Raw genomic sequence first — 26,999 nt, 5'->3', positions numbered from 1 at the left:
AATGCACTAATTGGCGGCGACAATTAAGCGCGCCCGACACTCAGGTTCGATTTATCCTCCGCTCAATATGAATCTCGGGCAAATGAGTCCGTCCCAGTACACACACACATTCACACGGCCCGGCTAAAACAATGGAGCCACACATATTGCATACTGCAACTTGGATACACTCTTCCAGCCCCTCCTGTGTTTTTGTGCAATCTTTCCCTCAGAGCACGAAGGAACGCCTGAAGAGGTATTAATGAGGACAGATCTGTATTGTAATGAACCGTCAGGTCCTGCCGATCTCCGAGTTGATTACTGACTGCAGATAAACTCTTTAAATAACAAATATGATTTTCAAAAATATTTTTAAATGTGATTGCACCATGGCAAAATATGAACAGCGGTGAGAGGTGGGTGTAATTGGGTGGCGAGGGTGGTAAAATGGGTCTTTTGTTCAGTGTAGTTGGGGAAATACCATTCTTATCCTTTTAGTGCAGGGGGAAAAGTCACCCACACAGTCAAGAGCAAATAGCACAAACATCTACATGTGAACAGATGCATTCAAGTAGAGTCAAGGAGGTGAGTCTTCAACTTTGGCCTGTCAAACATTAAGAACTTAATGGAGTTCAGGATAAGCAGAGTGCTTCTCTTCCCAGGAGATGCTGAAAACAACCAATACAGAGCGCGCGCCCTCACACACACACACACACACACACACACACACAGGTGGAGGGTAAGGCATGTTCCAGCCCATCAGCGGTGGCTAGATCCTGGTGGATTACAGCGTGTCACAGGGAGGCTTTAGCGCTCTCTAAGACCAGGACAAATCGCTGCTTGGGTAGAGAGAGAAGGGGACAGGGTGGGATCATAGACAAAGTAAACCAACGACGTAGCAGTTGCTCCACCTGCGGTGCTGAAGACACCATTCTGCTCACACTACACGCTGGGTCCGATGAGCTTGTGAGCACGTCACTCAGAGGTTGCAGAAAGTTCAGAAAAACATTTATTTGGATAATCAATAACACGCATATATCCACACATGTTCAGTGCTACCGAACATTTGCAAGCCCTTACATTGCAGTCCCTAACAAATCATAAATCACAAAATTGTGGTTTGTAATTTAGGATTAGTGATCAAGTGATTTGGCCTGCCGTCACACTCCCAAAGGAACACAGACAGGGTCATTTCTAAATCTCAAATGCAGGCAATAATACATTTGTTCCATTCACATAAACATACAGTATATTGCCAAAAGTATTCGCTCACCCATCCAAATGATCAGAATCAGGTGCTCCAATCACTTCCATGGCCACAGGTGTATAAAATCAAGGGCCTAGGCATGCAGGTATGTTTTTACAAACATTTGTGAAATAATGGGTGGCTCTCAGGAGCTCAATGAATTCCAACATGGGACTGTGATAAGATGCCACCTGTGCAACAAACCCAGTCGTGAAATTTCCTCGCTCCTAAATATTCCACAGTCAACTGTCAGCTGTATTATAATCAGAGGTGTCATGTATCGAAGTACAAATACTTCGTTACCTTACTTAAGTAGAAATTTTGGTTATTTATACTTTACTGGAGTAATTATTTTTCAGCTGACTTTTTACTTCTACTCCTTACATTTTCACACCATTATCTGTACTTTCTACTCCTTACATTTTAAAAATAGCCTCGTTACTGCTATTTCATTTAGACTTGTTTTCATTCCGGCATGTCATCGTTAAAAAAAACCCTATCCTGACTAATCGCGCCATACGGATAGAGTGAATTTGATTGTGGTTGGATGAGAAGTATAAACATGTAATATTCCAACACCCTATTGGTTTGTACGTGATCCATCGCACCTGCACACGTCACGTCACACTCCAGCGAGGACGTAGCAGACGTATGTAGTTTAGTATAAAGATGTCCGTGTGGCAGAGACTCAAGAGAATTTGAGCGAAGTGTCCCAACTAAGCACCAGCGAGGATGTTGGTAGCCAGGAAGACCAACCAACCCTTGTACTAAAGAATGGGGTTTTTGGGGAGGTGGGCTAGTGCACTATAGACTCCTGTGGTGCCACCTAAGCTTTTGTCCTTAATGGCTTTTTTTCCCCTTACATTACTTTTACTTTTATACTTTAAGTAGTTTTGAAAGCAGTACTTTTACACTTTTACTTGAGTAAAAAGCTTGAGTTGATACTTAAACTTCTCAAGAAGTATTTTTAAACCCTAGTGTGTATACTTCTACCTGAGTAATGAATGCAAATACTTCTGACACCTTTGATTATAATAAAATGGAAGTGTTTGGGAATGACAGCAACTCAGCCACGCAGTGGTAGGACACGTATACTGATGGTGCGGGGTCAGTGGGGTCAGTGGATGCTGAAGCGCAGTGTGAAGAGGTCGCCAACTTTCTGCAGTCACTACAGACGTCCAAACTTCACGTGGCCTTCAGATTAGCTCAAGAACAGTGCACAGAGAGCTTCATGGAATGGGTTTCCATAGTTGAGCAGCTGCATCCAAGCCATACATCACCAAGTGCAATGCAAAGCATCGGAAGCAGTGGTGTAAAGCACGCCAACACTGGACTCTAGAGCAGTGGAGGCACGTTCTCTGGAGTGACGAATCACGCTTCTCCATCTGGCAATCTGATGCACCAGTGCACAAAGCAAGGTCCATAAAGACATGGATGGCAGAGTCTGGTGTGGATGAACTTGACTGGCCTGCACAGAGTCCTGACCTCAACCCGATAGAACACCTTTGAGATGAATTAGAGCGGAGACTGAGAGCCAGGCCCTCTTGTCCAACATCAGTATGTGACCTCACAAATGCGCTTCTGGAAGAATGGTCAAACATCCCCATGAACACACTCCTAAACCTCGTGGACTGCCTTCCCAGAAGAGTTTAAGCTGTTCTGGCCGCCAAGGGTTGACCAACGTCATACTGAACCCTATGAATTAGGAATGGGGTGTCGCGTAAGCTCATATTTTAGTCAAGGAAGGTGAGCGATTACTTGACAGTATAGTGTACCTTGAACCCAGGTAAAGAAAGAAACGAAATCAAGCAAAATTGTAGCTTTTCCACAAAATGTGGGATTAATCGCCAATATGGATTAACTATTCACACAACACACTGCTCTAGACTTATGTAACTTGCTTTATTGGCATTATTTTCAAAACACAGAACAAGGAAGGAACCAATACTGAAATAAAAATGTCTGTACTTGCATAAGAGGTTGTCTGTGCTATAGTTTTTGGATATGATAGTAAGGGAAGAAAACAGCCCAGAAACATCTGAATCACAGCAAACATGAATACAACATAAATACAATAAATACCAATGGATGGGGTCTTGTGATAAAAATAATTATTGGTTCATCTGTTAAAAAAAAAAAACAAAAAAAACAAAGAAAAAGATTTGGCGTCCAAAGTAAATTGTGATGTTCAGAAAGCACATCCTTCAAGTTCAGTTCAGCTCCGCCCTCTGCATCTCCCTTTGCAGTGTATTTAAAATCCCTGAAGAGAACATTACAACAGTACTAATAATAGGACATTAAATGGCCATCTAACCAATAATACTCCCATTCATGAAGGTTAACAGGCTGTATGTGCACAATGTTAAACCCAACATCTCGGATTAACATAAGAAACTATTCTGAAGCATTTATAAATCCATTTAGATTAGTCAAGCATTTAGCATTTGGAACAAAAATATCTCTAGTGGAAAGTCAAGGGCTGATCTGTCTTGGCACATAAGCCAATTATGACCAACTAACAGGGTTTCTGAACAGTGCAATACTAATCATCAGCTAACCATTATTTCAGAGCAAGCATCACTAATCTGTCTACCTTTTTACAATAATCATGGTGTGTAAAGACTTTTATGTTGAGTAGAGAAGATGGTATGGATAATATGACAGATACTCAAACCCTTTGGTCATTCCGTGTTTACCCAGTGTTTTGTGCAAACTTGCTGGTTTCTGTTGTGATCACAACCATGAAAATGTCATCAGCGAGGCATATGGGCCTGCTTCCCAACGCCACTGTAGCATCAACGTCCACGTTCAGTCATATCATCACGATCTCGGTTCTATGACATCTACGATAGTCTAACCATGAAGGACAACCCCGGTCAGACTGGAAATGACAATTTTCTTAACTTCACTATAAGGGTGGTACAGGTTGGACAGTTGTTTCTTGAGGATAGATTCTAAATAAACAGTTTGCCTAAACTGATGATTAGACTAACTACTTAACTAGATTAACTACTGACCACCCTCCCTCCACCCCACTCACACAAACTGGTTTCCTAAAGTACAGTAACAGGAGCTGAAGCGTTTGCTTCCAGTTTAAGGCAGGCACAGAAAGGGAGAGAGGAGAGAGAATGAGAATAAATATGATTCAACTCTGAGCAATTATAAACTGGCACAATAATTTTGCAGTATCCACTGCACATATTTCTCTCTCTCTCACACACACACACACGCGCGCACACACACACAATTAAAAGTAAACAAAGTACACTCTTGGTGCAAATATCAAAAGGGGGAAAAAGCTGCATTCAAAAGGAGCGTGTCTGCTCTTTATCAGAAAAACAAACTTGTAAACAACATCTGTAGAGCAGTAAACACATAAATGTGTTTATTCAAGATGGTAACAAAAGGTGTACTTCCATATTAATCTTGCTACATTCCACAGATGTTGCACTGGAATGACAAAACCAACTTCTCCTGTCCCACCAGAACTCCCAGAACTCCTTCAGTAGTCACAACTGTGCGCCGGCGAACAATAAATATTTAATTTGATCCTTCACAACATTCAGCATCGACCAACTTAATATTAAGTGCGTACAGTTCCACCGGATTAGAGCAAGGTTTGAATAAGGAATTATGCTTGTATGTTGCTGGTAAGGTGTGGAAGAGATGCTCAGAAATCAGAAGACGACCTCTCCTCTACATATGATAGCAGGGAAGCAACAGGACAAAAGTATTTATGAGAAAGGGGATTTGGACACACTCAGCCAATAACACACTTCACCTACCTTTGCATAGGGGTAAAAAAAAAAAAGAAAAAAAAGAAGCATTCTAGCACAACAATCATTCTGCATTGTCAAAGCACTGTCCATTTGGAAACGATGTTGGGAAACGGTGAAATAAGGCAGCTAAAGCAAAATGACTGATATTATTGCCAAAGGATTAGTTCAAGTAGTTGGAAAATGGCGAGTGAATGCAGACCCAAAGGGGAGGAGCCAAAGCAGCAGTGGGTTGGACAACACCAGCATCGTGCCCCATCAGCGGACAGGTTCCCGGTGCACCCCTCACTGAACAGGCCCTGGTGAGGCTAAACAAAGCCCCGGCGCTCTGGACTATAATTTGGGATCTTGCGGCTCTGGGTAGTTTGTAATCAGAGTCAGCGGTTGGCATGAAGCACTGTGGTTCGCCTGCATACAGGCAGTGGCATTAAGTAGTGAGAAGCTTCAGCTCCAGCTGGAAAGGACAGCAGACCAATCTTCAGGAGCCAAGTACTTCATAGGGACCTAAAATCTGTGCATGTTGTAAGTACGTATGAGGTCATTCTCTTTTTGAAAATGGGGGGTTCCCCAAGGCTCAATCTGTTGTCCAGTGCTGGTTTCGACACCGCGCTTTGTCCCTTATAGCAAACTAAACAACAGGAAGCCAGATATCGGGTTTGTCCACCTACCAAATGAAGAACTGCAAAAGACTAACAGACACAGAGCATCTGCAAGAATGAGAAGAGGAAGACAGAGTCATGTGATCTTGATATTCACGTGTAGCCATTCACAAAGCAATTCTAGGATGACGTTTCTTTAACACTGTAGGGCTAAGCAGATGACAACAACAACCATCTCAAAACTCAACGCAGCCAGGATATCATTTTTACATAGCCGATTTTAGCACAGCCATTAGTGGATTAGATGCTCCATTGTGTAGAGAAAATTGTTTGAATTATTGGCCTTGGTTTTCCAGAGAGTGCATTATTTTGTGTCAGACTGCAAGAGTTTGTTTACACGCCAGTATGTGAGTGCACCCCGACGGTCCACGTTTGTCGGTTGGCCCGGCTGTCATTTGGTAGATGAAAGGAGAGGGCAAATTGGTATCATTATGAAAGCTCTGCTCTTCAGGGACTGAAGTATTGTCTATGTGTATCCACCTCCCTCAGGTGAGAGCGTCGGAGAGGGACAGAGAGAGAGTGTCTCTAGAGAGTCGATTGAAAAACAAAAGCAAAAAGACCCTTCTGTTCCTCGTCAACAAACACAGAGCACGTCTGCAGAGCCCACTGGGGCTGCTCACGCAATGCTATGCACAAACGGCCGTGCAGGAAGCTCCTGGTTGTTGTGTCGGGCCTGATGGAGCAGCCCAGCTGGGAGGGTGGCTCTCTCTCTCTCTCTCTCTCTCTCGTTCTCTCTCTCTCTAAGCCCTAGCTCAGGTGTCCAGCTCGAAACAGCCCAAGAGGTCGTCGGTGGGGCTGTCGCAGGGGTTGTGCTTCCTCCAGAAGGAAGAGGGCTTCTTGTGCAGCTCTCGACGCACGCAGCGTGGACAGGGCTGGGCTCGCATCTTACACTCGGCATGGAACACAGCACCACAGCCCTCACACCTGAGGAAACACACACACACACACACTAAATTGTCCGAACGTTGTCAACATTCGTGTAATACAACCGGTGTTGGTTTCTGATTACTATATAGTACTCAGTATAGTTTCAGCAATAAAATGGAACTGCTAAAGAGTAACTGAACAGCCAGAAGTTACTTCAGACATGAGAGATATGAACACACTCATAACTGTGCGTTTATACTCTAATCACACTCTAATCTGATCACACATCTAATCTGACAAGTGTCTAGGGCGGTTCATGACTTCAGACGATAAACAACAAAGCACATTCGATATAAAGCATGTAAGAGCTCATGTCTTTGTGAACGTTGATTCTTCACTGGATTTTCCAATGTTAAAACAATTCAAATCTTCCTTTCATAGCACACCTCGTCCTAACAAACTCTCCAGCTACGCTTGTGTAAATCATTAATATGTGACCAACACTCCTGAAGACACTAATATGGCACAAAGGGTTCAAAGTCTATCACAAATCTGTGCACTGTGATAACACGTCAGCGTTCCTTGTCCTGTCTCTTCTCCAGGGTGCATGAACGGCTGACACGGCAGGTGGGAGTGCCTGCGTATAATCACGGAGACGCAGGTGTTTGGGGATTTACAGTAGGGTGTGAAGATAGCGTCTCCTGTAATTACAGTTGGTGTCTTCATGCCATGAGTCATGTACATTTACAGCCATGTTATTACGCACAAAGTCCCGGACAGCTTTTGACTTAGGGGACACATCAAACAATCTGAAGTCTGTGTGGATGTGGACGGTTAACGCTGAGGAGATTTAGATGTTGGTCAAAAAAATACCCCCTAGTTTTTAGGTCTTGGCCTTGATGGTGTGAACCAGGGTCTCGGGCATGCATCTCTGAAAATCATATTGACCCTTTAAAATAATAACATGGTGATGCCAATGCATCTAGAGAATTCATCAGATTGAGTCTTGGTTGTCCTGACAGACTAAAACCATCCTAGTATCAGCAACACTGCTGTCTCCACCAGTGGTCTGCAGTGCCAATCTTGCCTTGTCCAGCATCTAAAAATCACACCAAAGCAGCCAGAGAAATGACAGTCCTGCTATCTGACCACGGTGAGCAGCGGATGCTCTCCAGGCCAGAAGAGCTTCCTGGAAGTTGAGGAGCAGCCTGGAACGTGTCCTATCGGTCAGGCTGGGTGAGGAGGAGCAGAGCTGGTGTGGGGATTAGCAGGACCTTGATACCAGTTACCCACATCGCTCCTGTGGAATCCCCGCCTGTCACACAACGTGTGTCCCCCGTGTCACCACCACTAGGGTGCGGCTGAAGTGCCGTGAACAGCTAAGCCATCACAAGGTCAGTGAAGAGCAAGCGAGGAACCTGCGATCAACGTTTGAACGTGCCCGGGATGGCCCTTGTACGCCAACCGAACGTTTGAGGCGCGGCCTTGAAGACGTCCCGTTTAAAGGAACCTTATGAAAAAGAGCTGAAATCAAGCCGAAGCACTTGGCAATGGCTGTGGGAAGGCGGGCGAGCGGCGGGCGTGTGCGTGTTGGAGGGCTGACCTCTTGGTGGCGCTCTCCTGGAAAGGGTAGAGGATCTGGTCGCTCTGGCAGAGCTCACACACGAAACCCTTCTCGCGACACAGACTGCAGCTGTACACGTGGGAACTGGCAAACTTGATTACTTTTGATAGAAAGGGAGCCAGCTTCCCGTCTATTACCTATATGGAGGAGAGAGGGAGAGAGGGAGAGAGAGAGAGAGGGAGGGAGGGAGGGAGGGAGGGAGGGAGGGGGGTGGGCACAGAGATGGAGAGTAAGTAACTTCCCTTCCCTTATGGTACACTGTACCAATCTGTTCAAAAGTTTGGGGTTACCTAGACAATTTTGTGTTTTCCCTGAAATCTCGTACTTTTATTTATCAAATAAGTTGCAAAATGAATATAGAAATATAGTCCAGACATTGACAAGGTTAGAAATAATGTTTTATTTATTTATTTATTTGAAATAATAATTTTCTACTTTAAACTTTGCTTTCGTCAAAGAATGCTCCCTTAGCAGCAATTACAGCATTGCAGACCTTTGGCATTCTAGCTGTTAATTTGCTGAGGTAATCTGGAGAAATTTAACCCAATGCTTCCAGAAGCCACTCCCACAAGTTTGATTGGGTTGATGGGCACTTTTTTCGTACCATACGGTCAAGCTGCTCCCACAACAGCTCAATGGGGTTGAGATCTGGTGACTGCGCTGGCCACTCCATTACCGATAAAACACCAGCTGCCTGCTTCTTCTCTAAATAGTTTGTGCATAATTTGGAGGTGTGCTTTGGGTCATTGTCCTGTTGCAGGATGAAATTGGCTCCAATCAAGCGCTGTCCACAGAGTATGGTATAGTGTTGCAAAATGGAGTGATAGCCTTCCTTATTCAAAATCCCTTTTACCTTGTACAAATCTCCCACTTTACCAGTACCAAAGCAACCCCAGACCATCACATTACCTCCACCATGTTTGACAGACGGTGTCAGGCACTCTTCCAGCATCTTTTCAGTTGTTCTGCGTCTCACAAATGTTCGTCTGTGTGATCCAAACACCTCAAACTTTGATTCATCTGTCCATAACACCTTTTTCCAATCTTCCTCTGTCCAATGTCTGTGTTCTTTTGCCCATATTCATCTTTTTCTTTTATTAGCCAGATATGGCTTTTTCTTTGCCACTCTGCCCTGAAGGCCAGCATCCCGGAGTCGCCTCTTCACTGTAGACGTTGACACTGGCGTTTTGCGGGTACTATTTAAAGAAGCAGTTGAGGACCTGTGAGGCGTCGATTTCTCAAACTGGAGACTCTAATGTACTTGTCTTCTTGCTCAGGTGTGCAGCGGGGCCTTCCACTTCTCCTTCTACTCTGGTTAGAGCCTGTCTGTGCTCTCCTCTGAAGGGAGTAGTACACACCATTGTAGGAAATCTTCAGTTTCTTGGCAATGTCTCGCATGGAATAGACTTCATTTCTCAGAACAAGAAAAGACTGTCGAGTTACAATTGAAAGTTCTCATTTTCTGGCCATTCTGCGAGTTTAATCGAACCAACAATTGTAATGGTTCAGATTCTCAACTAGCTCAACTACACCTATGTAGATATTGCATTAAAAACCAGACATTTACAGCTAGAATAGTCACTTACCACATAATAGCTTCATTGAAAAAAACTGTGGTTTTCTTTAAAAAATAAGGAAATTTCTAAGTGACCCCAAACTTTTGAACAGTAGTATATATGTATTGTGTGTGTGTGTGTGTGTGTGTGTGTGTGTGTGTGTGTGTGTGTGTGTGTGTGAGAAACATTTTTAGTGGAACGATAAGCACTTCTAAAATCAGAGTGCAAAGCAAAGGAGTCAGAGTTCACATCAGGAATCCAGATCAAAACTAATGAATGCTTGTGGGCCTGGGGGGTGCGGGTGGGGGGGGTGGGGTGGGGTGGGGGAGGGGCCTGGCTGGGGCTCAAGAGTGATGTAAAGTGGGGTATTTCCTTTTGGAAGACCGTTTGCAAAAAATAATATGTGAATGCCATTTATCGGCCGGAGTAGTTAAAAATCGGCATTGGGCTTTGAAAGCAGAGGTCTGAAGAAGGAGCATTGTGGAGTGGTGAATGGGCAAGGGGAAGGGGCCCGGACCTCCAGCACATATTCACCCAGGGGAGGGACAAGTGGCTACACCTGGCCGTGCTGTGCTGCACCAATTAAAGGTCCTGCCAGCATTCTTCAGCCTTTCCACAAGGAGCCAGCCAAAGAATGGGGGGGGGGGGGGTTGTGAAGGAGGGAGAGAGAGAGAGAGAGAGAGAGAGAGAGAGAGAGAGAGAGAGAGAGAGAGAGACAGAAGACGTGGGGGGTTCTGGGTTGGTTTGTTAGGTGGGCAGAGGAAGCAGAGGGAATAAAAGGAGGGGACCACCACAGTCTCCCACGAAGCATGTGCGCGCGCGCACACACACACACACACACACACACCCACCCCATGGAGTGGAGCGAGGTTAAAGGGGGCTTGTGTGGACCAGGGGGAGGTGGTGTACCCACAGTCCTGAGACAGGAAGCGGGGGGACGGGCACAGCGTGGGCCTCAGCAGCTGCTTGGTGAACAGAGTCACTGGGCTGGTGCCGTGTTCCTCCTTTAAGAAACTAACACTGCATGTGCCATTCGGACCCTGCTGCAAATGTCCAGCAGAACTACCTACATGTGTTTGAAGGTGTTAAATATAAAAATACTGACGTTATCTGACGTAACGGCACTCGTGCACTCATGAGCCACTTTATTAGGTACAGGTGTTCAACTGCTTATTAACACAAATATCTAATCCAACCTGAGGCTCAACATCCACATTTGAGGGACTGTGACTGCTCGGTCTGGAATTAGAACAACTAGAACTGTAGAGCTATATTGGAACTAGAAATATGGACTTGTGCTAGTAGCTAGGAAGCTACATGGCGGCCTAACGAGTCCTGTATGGGCGACAGGAGAGACCTTAACCATCCATCAGCCTGCCTTCAGTTCCTGTACTTGTTACTTCGCATTTTCCACAACCCTCGAGAAGCCCAGAGGCAACGTTCACAACCTGAACCCCCGAGGGTCGTACGCGGGCAGAGAAGTACACTGCCGGGCATCTGGGGGTGACTGCAGCCCGGTGATCAAAGTGGGTAAGAGCTAGTACGCTCACCAGCGCCCAGTCACGGTGAAATACAAGGCGTCTGATCAATGCTGACAGGAGAAGTAATTAAGCGTCTCAATAATTTAGCGGGGCTACATGAGCGACGAGCCCTCTCGGAGTTCCTTGCCTGGGCCTGTCCCGGAGGAGAGGAGCAGTTAATACACTCCCTGAAAACATACTGACGGAGGGGGCTGTGCCCCCCCTCCACCTCCCCACTCTGTCCCGCACACACTTTGTTGTTCACTAGCTAATCCGCTAAAAACCACTGTTTAACGCACGCTACTCCATCCCCTCCTCATCCCGGGCACTAATGTCCCGGCTCGCTCCATTAAACGGCAGAGAAAGGGCCTGGATTAGACAGATAAAAAGAGAGCGAGCCTGTGTTTGGATAAGGCCCTCCCCGCCATGCCCTGGCAAAACAGGATTACCACAAGCAAGTCAGCGTGTGAGGAAGTTCTGGCGAGGTGGGGGGGGGGGGGTAGAGTGGGAGAGAGATGGGGGGTGCGTGTGGACACACAAGCACTTGCTCAGGAACTTAAGGGTTTCGTGTACCCGCACACTGGAACGTAAGGGAGACAAAGCACGGACGGTTGGCTGCACGTAAGCATAACGTCTTCTCGTCCAACCGTGGAAGTCACGTGCCACGATGCATCGCGGCGAAAGGCCGCGACAACTCAGCACAGCTGACAGCACAGGAGCGTCAGTGACTCATCACTTCTAACTGGGGGTCGCCTGTGACGTTCGTCGTGGCCGGAGTTCCTGAGGAACAGGAGAGCTAGCGCAAGGCCCACGGTGAGGAGAAGCTGCCAGCGCAGGAGAGCTGGGAGGTCCGAGCACCCGCAGGCACAGCAGGCGACCCGCACACATGCGTGCGGCGCCCTGAAGCGGCTCAATGCTCCTTTGTAGCCCTCTGGCTGTTTGTGGGTCGTTTGGCAAAGGCTAATGCGTAGTTGCATGTGGTACAATGCACACAAAACAATTAGCATTTATATGGCGCTCTAGATGCAGGCCATCTTTGGGACCTCTCTCCAAACTCTTCTAGTTGTAAAGCCCAACAAAAGCCAGTGGCCAAACAAGGCCAATTTCTGGGCAAGCCTTAAGTAAACAAAAATGGCAATTTGGGCTGGGCGATCGTTTTTATTCATTCATTTATTTATTTATTTCAGCCCTAAACTTGTAGCCATTTGTAGGAAGTCAATAGCCAACATGAGCTTTGGGTCTATGGAGCTGTTGTTTGAGATCGTCACTCGGTGACCTCGTCATGGAGGACGCACATTCCAAGGCCACGAAGGACCAGACATTAAGCAGCTACGCTAAAAGAAAATGGCTTCTTAACAAGGTAAGCCAATTAGGATGGTGAAAGAGAGAGTGATGTGACAGGAATGGGAAATGCCACAGTTTCCACCAGTCTGAGGAAGTTCAGTAGACAGAGAAAGAAAAGGCCTGCCAGTAAATAACAGAAACGGGGTATATAAAAAAAAATAAATAAAGACAGAATGTTGACAAAAGTGAAAGGAGAGTTGAGGACTAGAAAAACATTGTTCAGATTCCTTTTTTAAGGGAAGGCCTGTTTGCTGAAGCAAGTCAAAACATAAAATAAGACTGAATCACTGAAACGCAGCTAGTTTGTCAGAGCGCCACCCCCCAAAGAGGGGCACTTCCTTATTCTTCAGTGATGAGAAATCATAAACCCAAACCTGAGCCAACTGAAGCCCGGGCTGAGGGAGGGGGGGGGGGGGGAGAAGAGGAATAAGGAGAGAGGGAGGGAGCGTCAGGGAGTGGGACGCTGGATAAGAATGAAGGCCTGTCACACGTTGTTTTCCTGCCTATTGCTTCTGAATGGCACTAATTAGTTTGGGGGGTTCGTGGCATGAAGCAGGACCAAGCAAAGGGACTGTACCCTCCTGCCAGGGAGGAGACAGGGGGGGACAGAAGGGACAGACTCAGTCAAAGGGACACTTGAGGCAGGGAATGAGGGAGTGCGGTGAGTCTTGTTAAGAGTGACAAATTAATATACAGTAGCAGCAAGAATGTAGAGTATCACACAGAGAGAAGAGAGTTCCTTCTAATCTGAAGAAATACAGACGTGTTGAATGTGTGTTACAACACACCAATGGTGATATCACAGTTTCCATGAACGCACCAAAACGCAAGACAGGTTTGAGAAGACAGGTACACCGGTGGATGGTGCAGACACAGCACTCAGAAGCACAGACACACACTACAAGGGTCATACACACACATGTCATACACTCATGTGTGCACATGTATGAGTGTGATGACGTATTTGCTTATGGTGCGTGCGTGCGTGCATGCGGGAGAGGTTGTCAGGGGTCCTGGGAGAAGCTCTAACCTGCTGAAGATCGGCCAGAGAGTACAGGTGAATGTGCTGCAACAGGTATTCCCTTGGGAAAATCCTGCAATAAAGCAACAAAATAAGAAAAGAATGAATGAACAGTATCTCAAACACATCATCAAAGAACATCATATAACATTAATATATCACATGTTCACCATCATACAGCACACTGAAATTAAGAGAGTGCAGACGATTAATTGCATTTGCGATAATCTCGCGATATTTTAAAACGCGATTCTCTAATCGCACAGGCTGCGATTTAAACTGGTCACGTGACTTGGGAGCGAGCCGAGCCGAGGACGAACGGAGCAAACCCGAGCAGGAGGCAGGCAGGTGGAGAAGTGAAGTTAACACAGCGCACTTTAACTTGTTGCACAATGGCTTCAGGCTCGACAGAAGCTGACACAACTGAAAGTTTAATACCAAAGAGGGGCAGCACATCAGTTGTGTGAAATTACTTTGGCTTTTAAAAAGATGCTGCTCAACGTCAGGTACCCTGCAAAAGGCGCCTTGCTACTGTCGCTACGACGCGAGATAACACTACAAACCTGCATTAAAAAACACCACAAAGCCTCGTATGATATTTGTAAGGCTAAAATGCCAAAGACCAGTGCTGCATCTTCAAATACGCAAGTGTTTCTCTGCGCTTATAAAGCTTTAGTATGCGGTGAGCAGCGAAATACCGTAAAATCACGCATATAGGCGCGATAAGATTTAAAGCACGGATGAATCGCGAAAGCGCGGATAGCTTGACCGCGGTCCAGCAGACAGGGTTCACTGACCGAACCGTTTGAAAGTGTAACTCCTTATGGATATAATTCGAAGCGGCACGCTGAAATAACTCGGGCAGTAACGGAGTTCATAGTGAAAGACATGATGTCCGTTAATGTAGTGAACAAGCCCGGCTTCATGGCTTTAAACACACTGGATATGCGCTACCAAATGCACTCACGCACATATTTTAGCCAAGTTGCTATACCTGCAGGGTTGCCAACTCTCACGCATTGAGCGTCTTAGACTAAAAAGTTACTAGTTCGCTCTGGCGCCAACCACAGGCGATCAATCGATCACGATATAATAATAATACTTAAATTTAGTCCATTTTACACCCCCCCCCCCATAACAACAAATTACGTTCGCCACCCACTCCAGGTTCAAGTCTCACTCCAAGCGATCTTGAAAAGTTGGCAACCCTGTATCTGAGCTGTATAAAAAATGCCGAAACAGAGTTTCCTGAAAACAGTGGGAAAATATAGCGATTTTAAATCGCAATCGCACTTTATAGATAAAAAATTGCAATTAGATTATTTTCCAAAATCGTTCAGCCCCAACACACACACACACACACACACACACACACACACACACACACACACACATATATATATATATATATATATATACATTCTCTCTTCCACCCCAAGATGAATTCTCTTTCATCATTTTGTCCCTGTATCCATGACAACATAGGCTCAAATTACTGGGAAATGGGGGTTAATTCAATTGAATTGGGAAAGGCCTGTGGAATAGGCATTTAAAAGCACTCTGCCTTATTATGGTTGAAGTGGGGCTACTCTCTCTCTCTCTCTCTCTCTCTCTCTCTCTCTCTCTCTCTCTCTCTCTCTCTCTCTCTGCCTGGCTATTACATCTCCTGGCTTTTACAGCTCTCTTCCCCACGCTCCTCCCTGGAGCACGCTCTGCTCCCCACGCTCTCCTCCGCCTATCACCTCCTCTCCTCCGCCCGCTCACACTACGACTCCAAGGCCCATGGAGGCATCTACAAAAAGAGGGAATGGAGGATGAGAAAGAGTGAGGAGGAGAGGAAGAGGAAGGTGTGTGTGTGTGTGTGTGTGTGTGTGTGAGTGTGTGTGTGTGTGTGTGTGTGAGTGTGTGTGAGACAGAGTGATGGAGGCCCACTGGGGGAGAGGAGAGACCTGCTCTAGAGATCGAGAAAGCCTCAAGAGGGAGAGCGAGAAGAGGAAAGTGAGAAATAAAGTTCTGATAATTTTTTTTTTTGCAACTTCCTGCCTGGAAGAGCATTTCCTGTTTGTGAGGGCCGGTGTCACGGTGTCATTTCCTGTTTGTGAGGGCCGGTGTCACGGTGTCATTTCCTGTTTGTGAGGGCCGGTGTCACGTGACGTGACGGGCTGCATGAATCACACAACATCACCAGAGACCCGAGAAAGACTAGAAGGGACACGGAGTCACAGGCTGAACGAGGCGGACACCCCGAACCTTGAATATTTCAGTGTGACCTCGTTTTATGGCTAGTCTGATCTGACAGCAAAGAGCAGGCCGGAAACACCTAAAGGAACTCCTCTGACATTTAAAAAAATGGTGTTAATCACAATCGAGCATAATATTGAAATAGGCCCAATACTTCACACTACGACATCCTTCCAACATCTTGATCGTTGTTTTCCTAGAATGGCGACTGCAAGACGACTACGCAGGGTTGTGGACTTAAGGTGTGGCCGACTTATCACAGATAAATGTCCACCATCGACAGTGCTAGATAAATACAGATGAGTCACCGCTAACCACCAACAGTACGGTGGTAAAATCAAGACGTGTCGAGATGCGACGTTATTCCAACGCCGCACCATGTGACAAAGCAAACGCACTACCGTCAAATTAGGCACGGTAGTCCACGGCGAACCCTGTACACCATCTCACCTGTAGGACGTTGCACAATGACACCAACCATTACCCCAGAGACGCCCTCCACGCCATGAAGCTGCCCCCAACCACGGAGGAGGCCACGCCAGTCACGGGGCTGCGGGCCCGTCCGGAGGCCACGCCAGTCACGGGGCTGCGGGCCCGTCCGGCACTGCTGGGGCTCTGAGTGCTTGAGCACAAAAGGCAGCGTAATTGGATCGATTAGGCATGCGGCCTGCGGGGCCTCTCCACGCGTCTCTGCCCAGCTCGGCCCGGTAATAGCCCCTTCTGCTGCGCGGTGCGGCTGGGCTCAGTCATTAGCAGGCTGTGGTACGGGAGAGGGTGGGCGGTACCACTGTGGTGGGGGGGGGGGCTAATGACACGGCCGGGACGAGAGAGAGCGGTGAGGGAGTAGTCTGGTGGAAATGGGGCTGGACGAGGGGACCAGAAAGAGGCTAAGGGCGTGTGTGTGTGTGTGTGTGTGTGTGTGTGTGTGTGTGTGTGCGTCTCACAAGCTGGGGACACACTGGGGATGTTGATGTAAAGTAAAAATCTCCAGGCTCACTAAACATTCAACAATGAGGCTACACTTAAGCACCAGCTGTATAACATGCAACAATATTGGCATTATAACCCTATAGGCACAATTAGTGGCTGCAAATGGGAAAAAGTGATGAGTGAGTGGGAAAAAATGAAAACCAGGAACAAAACTTAGTGAGTTTGTGAGTAGTGCTGCACAATACAACACAAATATAATGCAGTATTTCTAGCATATTTAGAGATATACATCCATGAAGTGCACTTTTACTCATGCCAGGGCCCTGCTGGCAGTCTATTGGTTGATGGGAGGGGGCGGGGCTTCCAGCCAGTGCCACTCACAGTTGTGTTCCAGCGGTGATTAGTTCCAGCCCTCGTTACCTGACTAATCTCAGCCTAAACAGAGGCACAGAAGCAGGAGTTAGAGACTCACTTAGGCTGGGGGTTTGAGTTCCTGCTTTCATGTCTACGGGAGGCTGAAAATCGTGGGAAGCAGAAAGACAGAGAGGCCTGAACTACTGTTTTGGACAGAGAGACAGAAGACTGTTGCTGTGCCGTAGACTTGAGGCACGTCAGAAACGACCCAGGTGACCGGTGAATTCATCTGTTCAAGAAACAAACACTACAACACACCAGAGTTCGAAAAATCTGTGGTGTGCTGTGCTGAGAAGAGACGCGTTCGAACATGTGCACTCAACTCACTAATGAGGAAACAAACCACTCAGAGTTCCACTTAATGATAATCCACTTGGAAATTAGACCAAAAACTCACTTCTCAGTTGAATGATCAAGCAGCATCCATGGAATACCAACAACATAATTAGAAACCTAATACACACACACACATACACACACACACACACACACACACACCAGATGACGACCACCCTTGGTTTGAAATGAACTCAGCAGCAAGGATGTGACCGATGTCACGTGACCGGGTCCGCGTGTATAAATAAGCGCGCACCAGTCAGTCAGCAGAGTGCCAAACGAACACCACGGTAAAAGGACGCAGTGCGTCTGTTGTCCTGAGGGGTATGAGAATGGGGCAAATGGCACTAGTTCCCCCGTGGGTAATTGATGCCAGAGAGAAATGACGACTCTGGTAAGTTGTACACAGCAATGTGTACACGGTGGATCAGTTAACATCTGTACTGAACACAGGATCACAAAGGGAAGAGTCAGGGATCCCCATTGAGTGAACACGGTGACACCTGGACCTGCAGATGCATGGTTAAAGTGTTAATGTTACCAAAACGTTCATTGTCAGCATCACCTCCAGTTTGCATTGGGGTAATTAGGCACAGGATGATTGGAAGAACGTTTCTCAGACGGATTCGGATTTATGCTGCATGAAGTTGACAGATGGAGGCGTCTACGCAAACAAACGCACAAGAACCGCCTGCAAGAGGCAGCCGTGGGCCAATCACAGGGCGGAACTCAGGGCCAATCACAGGGCGGGACTGTGGGCCAATCACAGGGCGGGACTGGCCACGCACATATCTGGGGGAATCTTTGAATGCCAGCTGCTTCTTGGCAGATGCGTGTGCACCCATACATGCTGTTGTTCCTTCCTGATGGTTGTGGCACCCGTCAGCGGGATACTGACCCACCTCGCCACACAAGGGTGGTACGTGAGTGCTTTCAGGAGCATGACGAGATCTCCATCCAGCGGAGCACATCTGGGAACACTTGCCATGATCACCATGCTGACCCATAACCACGGTCTCATGGCCCTCAGTGGCCTGGTGTGGTCGGAATGGGGACAAATGTCTCCAGATAACCTTCTGTCACCCAATACAATGCGCGCCACAATGTCTCTGTAGTGTCACACACACACACACACACACACACACACACACACACACACACACACACACACACACACACACACTTTTGTCAAGATGCCATGGACTTTCTCTTTATCTCCTCAGAGAGTAGATGAATTCCTAACGTAACCCCTGGAGAAGTCTTGTTCAGCTGATTAGGGTGGACAAGTTTATTTAAGGTAAGCAAATAAGGTGTGGAGAAAACCTGGCTCACCACCTCAGCCTTTAGCACCCATATCTCCTCACTGCACCAGTGAAAATCAGAATGGTGTCTCTCTCTCTCTCTCTCTCTCTCTCTCTCTCTCTCTCTCTCTCTTGGGTGTCTGTCTACTTTCACAGCACCAGTGTCTCTCTTCGTGTCTTAATATCTGTTCTCTCTCTGGGTGTTAATCTCTGTTCCCTCTCTGGGTGTTAATCCCTGTTCCCTCTCTGGGTGTTAATCTCTGTTCCCTCTCTGGGTGTTAATCTCTGTTCCCTCTCTGGGTGTTAATCTCTGTTCCCTCTCTGGGTGTTAATCTCTCCCCCACACCTCCTCCCAGTCTCAGAGTAAATATATTCCCTGGACTACAGTGTTTGTTTGTGGTTGGTATCCAAGCGATATGGGACTGGTGGACAGAATGGCTCCAAACGCAGGAGTCTGTATCGGAGATCCTGAGAGTGAGACTCTGAGGGGTTCTGTGTTAGTCATGCACTACACACGCCGTGTTTGCCCAGCGTGTTGATTCTTCACTGGTCAAGCTCTTTGGTCAAACATCTCCAAGAACACACTCAGAAGATAAGGTCCCGACGGCAGGTAAAGGCCAGGGACAGGAGCGCCCTTGTGAACAGCATCTCCTCTGCGCTGAACGAAGGCGCTCGCGGGAGGAACGGCCTCGCAGTGAAGACGCACGCCAGACGAAAGCATGCGGGCGTCGTAGCGGGAGTGCGTGAACACACACAAGGAGCCCGTGTGTGGCGGCCGGTGCGGTTCATGGAGGTGCATTAGATCAGCCTCTGTGGTGTGGGCCACGACAGCTCTCCCCGCTCTCTCTGCGCAGTGTAAACAATCTCAGGCCTCTCCAGAGCCGCCGAGGGCTGTCTGGGCCGGGCGATGGATGGTGGGGGTAATATTTTAGTGCCACCGCCCTCATCAATCCTGCACTGTTTGGAAATGAGAAGCATTAGCCGCCGTGGGCACATAGTCTGGCCGTAAACACTGGACGTCGACGCTGCCTCTCGCCAGGGGTCACCGCCGGCGGCGGCCGTAAACACCCCGGCCAGATAAAGCCGCAGCGCGCCGGGGCAGCTGGGATACCTCCGGAGAGGTGGACCTCCGACTGACTCCGAGCCCGAGCTCCCCCCTTTGTTCAGCATCTCGTCTGAAGTTCAAACAGGCACCCGAGGCCTAGGTCACCATAGAGTTCAAAAGAGCGTAGAGGAAAACGGACCGGCCTCGCTCAATAATTCAAATGATTTGCGCGGACGTGTGTGCTCAACGCCACGACCGGCAGCTGAGTAGTCACTGCATTTGGAGACGATTTGCAATTTCAGACCTGTGGTACATCACTCACCCAACACATGGTTATATGGCAAAATACAAATGATAAATCACACTTTACTACGAAATACTAAAACTACTAAATATATAAGAATACTAAGACATTTTGTTGCTTGTAGCTGTTTTACGAGTCCTCAGTTGCACTGATTTTACCCCCACTTCTTGTTTCTAACAATCCACACACTCATACAGCCATTCCACTGTGAGGAGGCCCTCTGGCCACAGCTGATATGGGTAGCAGGAGACCGTTCTATACGCCAGCAGCCCTGTTCCACTGCGTGATATGTCATCAGACCTGTGTAGGCTTTCGCCCCGCGTCGAGTGAATGTATAAGGGGATAAGTGCAGAGGCACGGCCTCCACACACGAGAACGACCCGGAGAAGGGCACCGAGTATTTGTCACGGAGACAAGCCTTTTAGCGAGGAGCCCTTCGCATAAACACGCTTCCTTCACATTTCCACCCAACCTGAGCCGGAGGAATCCACTTAGGAGCAGACTCAATAATCCCGACTCTCTCCTTCGCCCGTTCACCACTCCCCGTGTTACCCGCAGTGCGCCCACTAGTGGTCACTCCGTGCGTACCCTTTCCAATCCGGAACGCCCTCGGAAGCCGTTTTTGGGACTGCAGTAGCAAATGCCAGCGTGGTGAGACATGAAAACCACTGGCAGGCCACAGGGTTAAACATTAGGTCCTTTTATCTTTCGTCAATTACTGAACGCCAACCCATCTCGTTCCGTTCGCCCGCACAAAATGGCGGGTTTGTCCTCTGCGCAGACACTCACCGGCGTCGCAGGTCCTCGGCCACGGCGGCGCGGCAGCTGAATAAATAAGCCCTGAGAGACTGGAGCCGCTGGCGGAGACGGAGCACGGCGGCCAGGGCTTCCGAGTGCTCGTACAGACACGGGTTCAGCTGCTGCACGTCCAGCAGGGGCTCCTCGTACACAAACTCCAGAAACTCCTTCGCCTGCTTGGACACCTGAGCCCAAAGTGGGAGAGTTATCCGCAAAAAAAAAAACAAGACAATAAATACACTGCATTATTTTTCCATGTCCAAAGTTAAACAATCCGACTGTATTTTTGTATTTTAAAGAGTTTATTCATTCATTTATGTATATTATCCAATTAAGTCACGTCCAATTCAAATTCCTTCTAAAATATGCAACTGTAACAGCAATCTGGGAGGAGGATGGTTACACGTGCTTCCTCCAAGGTATGCAAAACCTGTCAGCCAGATGTTTTTAGACCATAATCTTCTCAGCACTTCTCCGTGGTTCCTGATGTCTCAACCACACAACTATGGGGAAATTTAATATATTATGGTGCAAACGGGAGTCATTTGGTCCCCGCTTCCTTCCCCCACCCACCCAAACACACGCACACTCGCTCAAAATGGAACACGGCCAATAGCCTTTCAGTAGAATCTGGTCACAGGCAGGAAGTGTGCCTCTGAGGTTTAGTCACAGCTGTAGTACGCATCATTGCATCTGACCAATTATGTTACTCGGGGGGTGTCAGGTAGGCGGCGTGTGTGTGCACCTTGTGTTTGTTTGTGTCCCAGTTATGCAGTAGTCGGGCAGGAATGAGGAAGAGGTTGTCCTGATGGCAGCTTTGGCAATAGTACCATCCACTGTAGCAGCACACCTTGGCCTTTCCTCGGGACAAACCCACTGGCCTTTGACATCCTGCAGGAGGGGAAAACAAAGAAAAACAGAAAAAAAACACTTAGGGTTTTAGCTAACTTGGATAATTAGTTGTTATGTCCAAGTCTACCAATGAACATGAAATTTCTGAAGTTTATCACGATCAATAAAAGCGTGGTAATATAAGGTTTTAAGTGATTAAGTGTTGGGACAAAAAATATGTCTGAGTTTATGATGTGAACCTTGATCAGAAGGAGGTTATCAGCATTCTCGGAAGTGTTGCCTTTATTTCAAGCCCACAAACTGCTTGTCCAGTCACAACAAAAGTGGAACTCCCGAGCACAACACAGGTCCGTGTCCCATACAATAAAAGCCAGATCAACTAAAAAGACTTTGCTTTGACTCCCACTCTCCTTTCTTCTCAGTGTTTCGCTCAACCATTTGGGACCTACAAGCCAAAAAACTCATCCCACAGGAGCCAAAACAGGTGATTGTGAGCTGGGCAGGTGTTCCTTATCCAAGCCATCGTGGAGAACTGAGGCTGGGGACAGAGCCACAGAAGAAAGGGAGAAGGAAAGAAAAGATGAGATGGCCGGGCATTCAAGCAGCCACGGGCTCGCGCCATTCCCAGTGGAGCGTGGCGTCGGCTCCCGACTTCACAGACGAAGGACGAGAGAGGGAGGAGATGGGAGATAAGAGGGATAAAAACATGGTGGAAAACACCAGCCTCCACACAGGGAGGTTTGGCCGTATCTACAACACAGATCTGCAGAAGCAAGGAGCCAGCGAGCACAAAGACAATGTCACTGATTACGGTGGGTGCTGGGAGACGCTGGAGGTCTGTGTTTGATGTGGCTAGCACGCAGGAACGCGGAGACCACACAACAGGAAAAAGGGCCACGTTTCAGTGTAAGAGGAGAAACTCATTAAGAAAACGTTCTTCCATCGTGATTGTCGTTCATTTTACATCAAAGCCCACAGTAATCAATTCCGCTTAATCAATGAGGAGCGATAGTTTGCGCCTCCACCTTGATAAGCCAATTGCTGAAATTAAGATGCACTCACCGGCCTTTTCAGAAGCCCACCTTCAGCTGACGAATTAAGCCCCCTGAGCTTAAAGATGCTTAGATTAACCGGATAAGTGCCTGGCAGTTCTTACCATCACATCTGGAGCTAGATCGGCCCAAAAGTCCTGTGTCTTTAATTCACAACTGTAAACAAACCCAAACTGCACTATACTCTGCACCTTGCCCGAAAATAGTCTGCTCAACAAAACATCCTTACCCCCCCAAGCCGCCCCCCCCCCCCCCCCCCCCCCCCCCTGCTCCTGATGCAAGGGCTTCCATTCGGACCGTCTCCAAACCGATACGTAACGGGTTGTTCTAGCCGAGGCTGAACGCTAACATCATGCGCTGCTTTTCACTGCCAATGTAAACCCGAGGTTAGCAGGGGCAGGGACCCCATACTATAAAAAGGCAACGATGGTGACCACCCCCACCCCCCCTCCTGATGGGAGCCCAGCGGAGCGGCTGAACCACGGACCACGCAGCGGGTGTCGTGTGTCATGGCTGCCCTGTAATCAGCGTCCATGTGCAGCCCAACCCACAAATACCAGCCCTGTCCAGAAATAGCACATCGTATACCACTCTCTTTACATCCACTTGTTGGGGAAGCTATTATTATGAAAGGTTTCACTTGAGCCCCGGGTTTAGAAAGGCGTGGAAACACGAAATGGAGTCAGAATGCTTAAAGGATTCAACAGAGTCAACACGTATATTGACGAACTATGGACTTCAGGTAAATCCACAGTTAATGAGTCGGCTTCATTAACATCATCTCGGTTCGTTCCAATGTTGAATGTGATCTTGAACGAATGCCGTCATGCGCCACGAAGATGTTCTACAGAAGGTGTGGCTCTGAAGACACTGTCCAGGAAAACGTTCCAGCTTCAGACATCCACCCTTCACAGGCCATGAGATGGACTCCACGAGGAGTGAAAGCAGGCAGAATGTGTGTCATTTCTGGGAAAGGAACTGACCACTGAGAAACCACAGCCTTGGTTGCTTGTATGCGACACGACCAATAGCAAAACCCCATGTGTATTTGCATATGTAGCCCCATGGCCCGTGCTCATTTGCATATATAAAATCACAACCAACCATAATCAAGCTTTGCAAAGGGAATGTGCTCCTTCAGTTTATGCAGATGTGTGATTTATGCTGAAGACGATATGGGTGGGGAGTGTTAAAAAAAAAAAAAAAAGTGTCATTTTCAAAAACGGACCCGGAGATTCCTCAAGCAAGCACAAAAGAAGGGAGCCCAGTAAGGTGGTAACTGTGAATCTGTGAGTGTGGGAAAGGCAGAGACTGTCCAACACACGAGGCGTTTGATGTGCTCACTTCAGGCCTGTCCGTAAAAGGGATACGCCGGCCTTCGGGCGACGTCGGTAAAATAGTGGCTATTTGGTCAGAAAAAAGGGCGAATCAAGGGCACTCCTAGGTGCCTCCCGTACAATGGACTCTGGTGGAACAGGCGCGTCTGGCCTGAGGAGGTGCGTGGTCCTCGGGGAAGAGGGAGAGGGAGCTTCTGTGTTTCCCCTCAATTGAGATTCCCCACTCGTGACACTTTCAACCATCCGGAGAGTTCCATGGGAGCAGTGTCTCATGGTGCTTCACTGCACCATGAGAGAAAAGACAACAGGACCGCTGCTTTGATGTCCCTCGCTCGAGCGGACGACCACTCAAAAAAGAAAGGGGAAAAAAAGAAAAAGATTTGCACGATGGGCCAAGCGGAGGCGTGTGCGTGCGCGTCTGTGTGTGTGTGTAAGTGGGTGAGTGTGTGTGGCGGATGCTCTGGTTATCGTTGTGTCGTCCCTAAACCCCGACGCACACCGCACGCTGCGCACAACCCCCTGTACGCTCATCCACCATCTCAGATCTTACGGCGTTCCACTCCTCCAGGTGCTCCTCAAGGCTGAGTGAAAGGTTGGCACAGAAAGACTCAAGAAAGGGCTGTGTGTGTGTGTGTGTGTGTGTGTGTGTGTGTGTGTGTGTGTGTGTGGAGGTGAGAGGGACGGTTGTGCTTCAAACGAACGGGGCGTGTGGCCTCTAACACAAAGTCCTATAATTCTACCGACACAATTTAAATAAAGATTGCTCATTAAACAAACACGGCCAGCAGTGGTTTGATGTGAGATGAGCAACAAGAAGCAGCACAGTGAGAAAACTGAACCTGAAAACCCTCCAGGTGACACTGGCTATACTGGTCTAGAAAATGTGTTACGCTACCAATACATTGCTTATTGTTAATAGTTTCAAAAAAGGCTTCTGTAGTGGTGTGAATTCACATCGGCACAGTAGCCAAACAACAAGACCTCGAGTTTGCATGACAACTGCATGAATTGAATAATGTACCGAGTGCATTTTTTAAATCGCCTACAAAAATAGCTGCAAACACCCGAGAACGAACACAGACAGCCCATCCAACATTTCTCAGGACAAGGACAGTGTGTGCATTTTCCACTTCTTGGGAAAGGGGCCCAAAGATATGACTGAGTGGAATGAAGAATCACGTGTGTGGGTTTTTCCTAACTGCAGGGCTACGCCAGCACAAAGGCGGAGGAGGACAAGCATTCAGCCTTTTTCTGTTTTTGTTGCATTTTAGCCATTGTTTCTGCACCACTGAAGTGAAGATGGCCGCCCCTCTTCCAGACCCCCCCATCCACAGCAGCACGGGGAGCGCAACCCTTTGTGGGTGCTAACAAATTGGGGGCAAGCAGGGTTAGCCGGGGAGAGAGAGACGGGTGGGGGGGCGGTGGGGTTGGCGGGGGTGCGGGTGCTCAATCAGAGAGTCCGAGACAGCACAGAGAATGCAACAGTAATAAGACAAATCTTGAGACCCCTCCTATTAAGGAAACACCATCACCACCTTTCAATCCCTCCCTCAGTGCCTCACTGGGGCCATTGTCCTTCATATCCACCCTGAAATAGCAGCGTCCCCCTCACACTCCCACTCCAGAGCCAGTCCCCCCCCCCCACGTTAATCCTTCTGACAGCTACTTGGAGGCCTGGGATATTTGTTTAGGGAAAAGCGATTAAACTGTAATACAACAGCCTGTCGCCTGACTGCCTCAGTAAAGCCAAAGTGAGTGACAAGAAGAAGCAGTCAAAAGGAAGCCAACTCATCCTAAAAGAGAGAGAGACAGAGAGAGAGAGAGAGAGAGAGAGAGAGACAGACAGAGAGAGAGAGAGAGACAGACAGAGAGAGAGAGAGAGAGAGAGAGAGAGAGAGAGAGCATGAGGAAGAGAGAAAAAAGGGAAGAGAAAGGGCATAAAATAAAGGTAAAGAAGAAGAGCATGTGGGGAGAGAGAGAGAGAGAGACAGAATGATAAAGGAGAGGTGGGGGTAGAGAGGAAAGGGATAACTAGACATTACAAATGTTTTTTGGCGAGGGGTCTTCAAGAGAAGGTAAAGAAAGAACACGTATGGAGCCCTGTTCACTGGGTCCAGTATATAGATTTTGTTCTCCATAGAGACCCGTAGGTTCCAAGACCTTTTTGTGAGTGAAAAGCTGACAAGTTATTTTTCCCTCTTTCAACTACAAGAACTCATCTTGGTGTCTCAGTTTATTAAACAATACATTAATATTACACATTAAATAACTATTTAAGGCCCAGGTGTCAGACGTATAAGACTGCCAGATGGCTCTTACAGAGAATAGAGATAAAGGATTATTATCCTTCAATTACATTTTTTTATTTGAAAGTAAATACTCAAGAGCGAAGTTCCCCAAAACTATTCCATATGGACGCAGAGTGACGGTGCAGGAGCTTTAAAAGAGCAGAGGAGAGACGAAAGGACATCAAATGAGATTAAACAGCGGAGGAAAAGAAAGGCAGAAGGCTAATGAAAAGGAAGGGAGAGAAAGGAACAAAGGAACATGCAAGTATGGGAGCAGAATGCGAGTGAGTGGGAGAAGAAAAAGAGAGAATGAATGAGGGAAAGAGAAAGACAGAGTGTTAGTGGAAGAACACGGCCATATCCAGCTGTGCTGGTCCTTCTTAACCATACCGACAGCTCTCATTCAAACAAAACAAAATACAAACCAAAAACAAAACAAAAAACCCTCTTTCATAGCCCTAAAATCAAACAATTAGAGGCGGAACCGATCGGAGCATCCCGGGGCCTGC

At 47.6% G+C, this 26,999-nt stretch overlaps 1 protein-coding gene across 1 annotated transcript in view; it reads right to left on the bottom strand.

Moving 5' to 3' along the window:
* Positions 1 to 4,585: 4,585 nt before the first annotated feature.
* Positions 4,586 to 26,999, bottom strand: part of plekhm3 (pleckstrin homology domain containing, family M, member 3) — a 34,670-nt gene continuing 12,256 nt past the window's right edge. The window contains exons 5-9 of the mRNA XM_077001467.1: positions 21,707 to 21,852; positions 20,953 to 21,146; positions 13,602 to 13,665; positions 8,131 to 8,288; positions 4,586 to 6,584 (exon numbers count right to left, since the gene is read on the bottom strand). Of these exons, the coding sequence (XP_076857582.1) occupies positions 6,413 to 6,584; positions 8,131 to 8,288; positions 13,602 to 13,665; positions 20,953 to 21,146; positions 21,707 to 21,852 (734 nt within the window). The 3' untranslated portion in view covers positions 4,586 to 6,412. The remainder of the gene's footprint in view (positions 6,585 to 8,130; positions 8,289 to 13,601; positions 13,666 to 20,952; positions 21,147 to 21,706; positions 21,853 to 26,999) is intronic.

Source organism: Brachyhypopomus gauderio, chromosome 4, assembly GCF_052324685.1.
Source record: "Brachyhypopomus gauderio isolate BG-103 chromosome 4, BGAUD_0.2, whole genome shotgun sequence".
Classification (NCBI taxonomy): Eukaryota; Metazoa; Chordata; class Actinopteri; order Gymnotiformes; family Hypopomidae; genus Brachyhypopomus; species Brachyhypopomus gauderio.
Note: the sequence above shows the minus strand (reverse complement) of the source record. Positions and strands in the feature narration are given on the sequence as shown.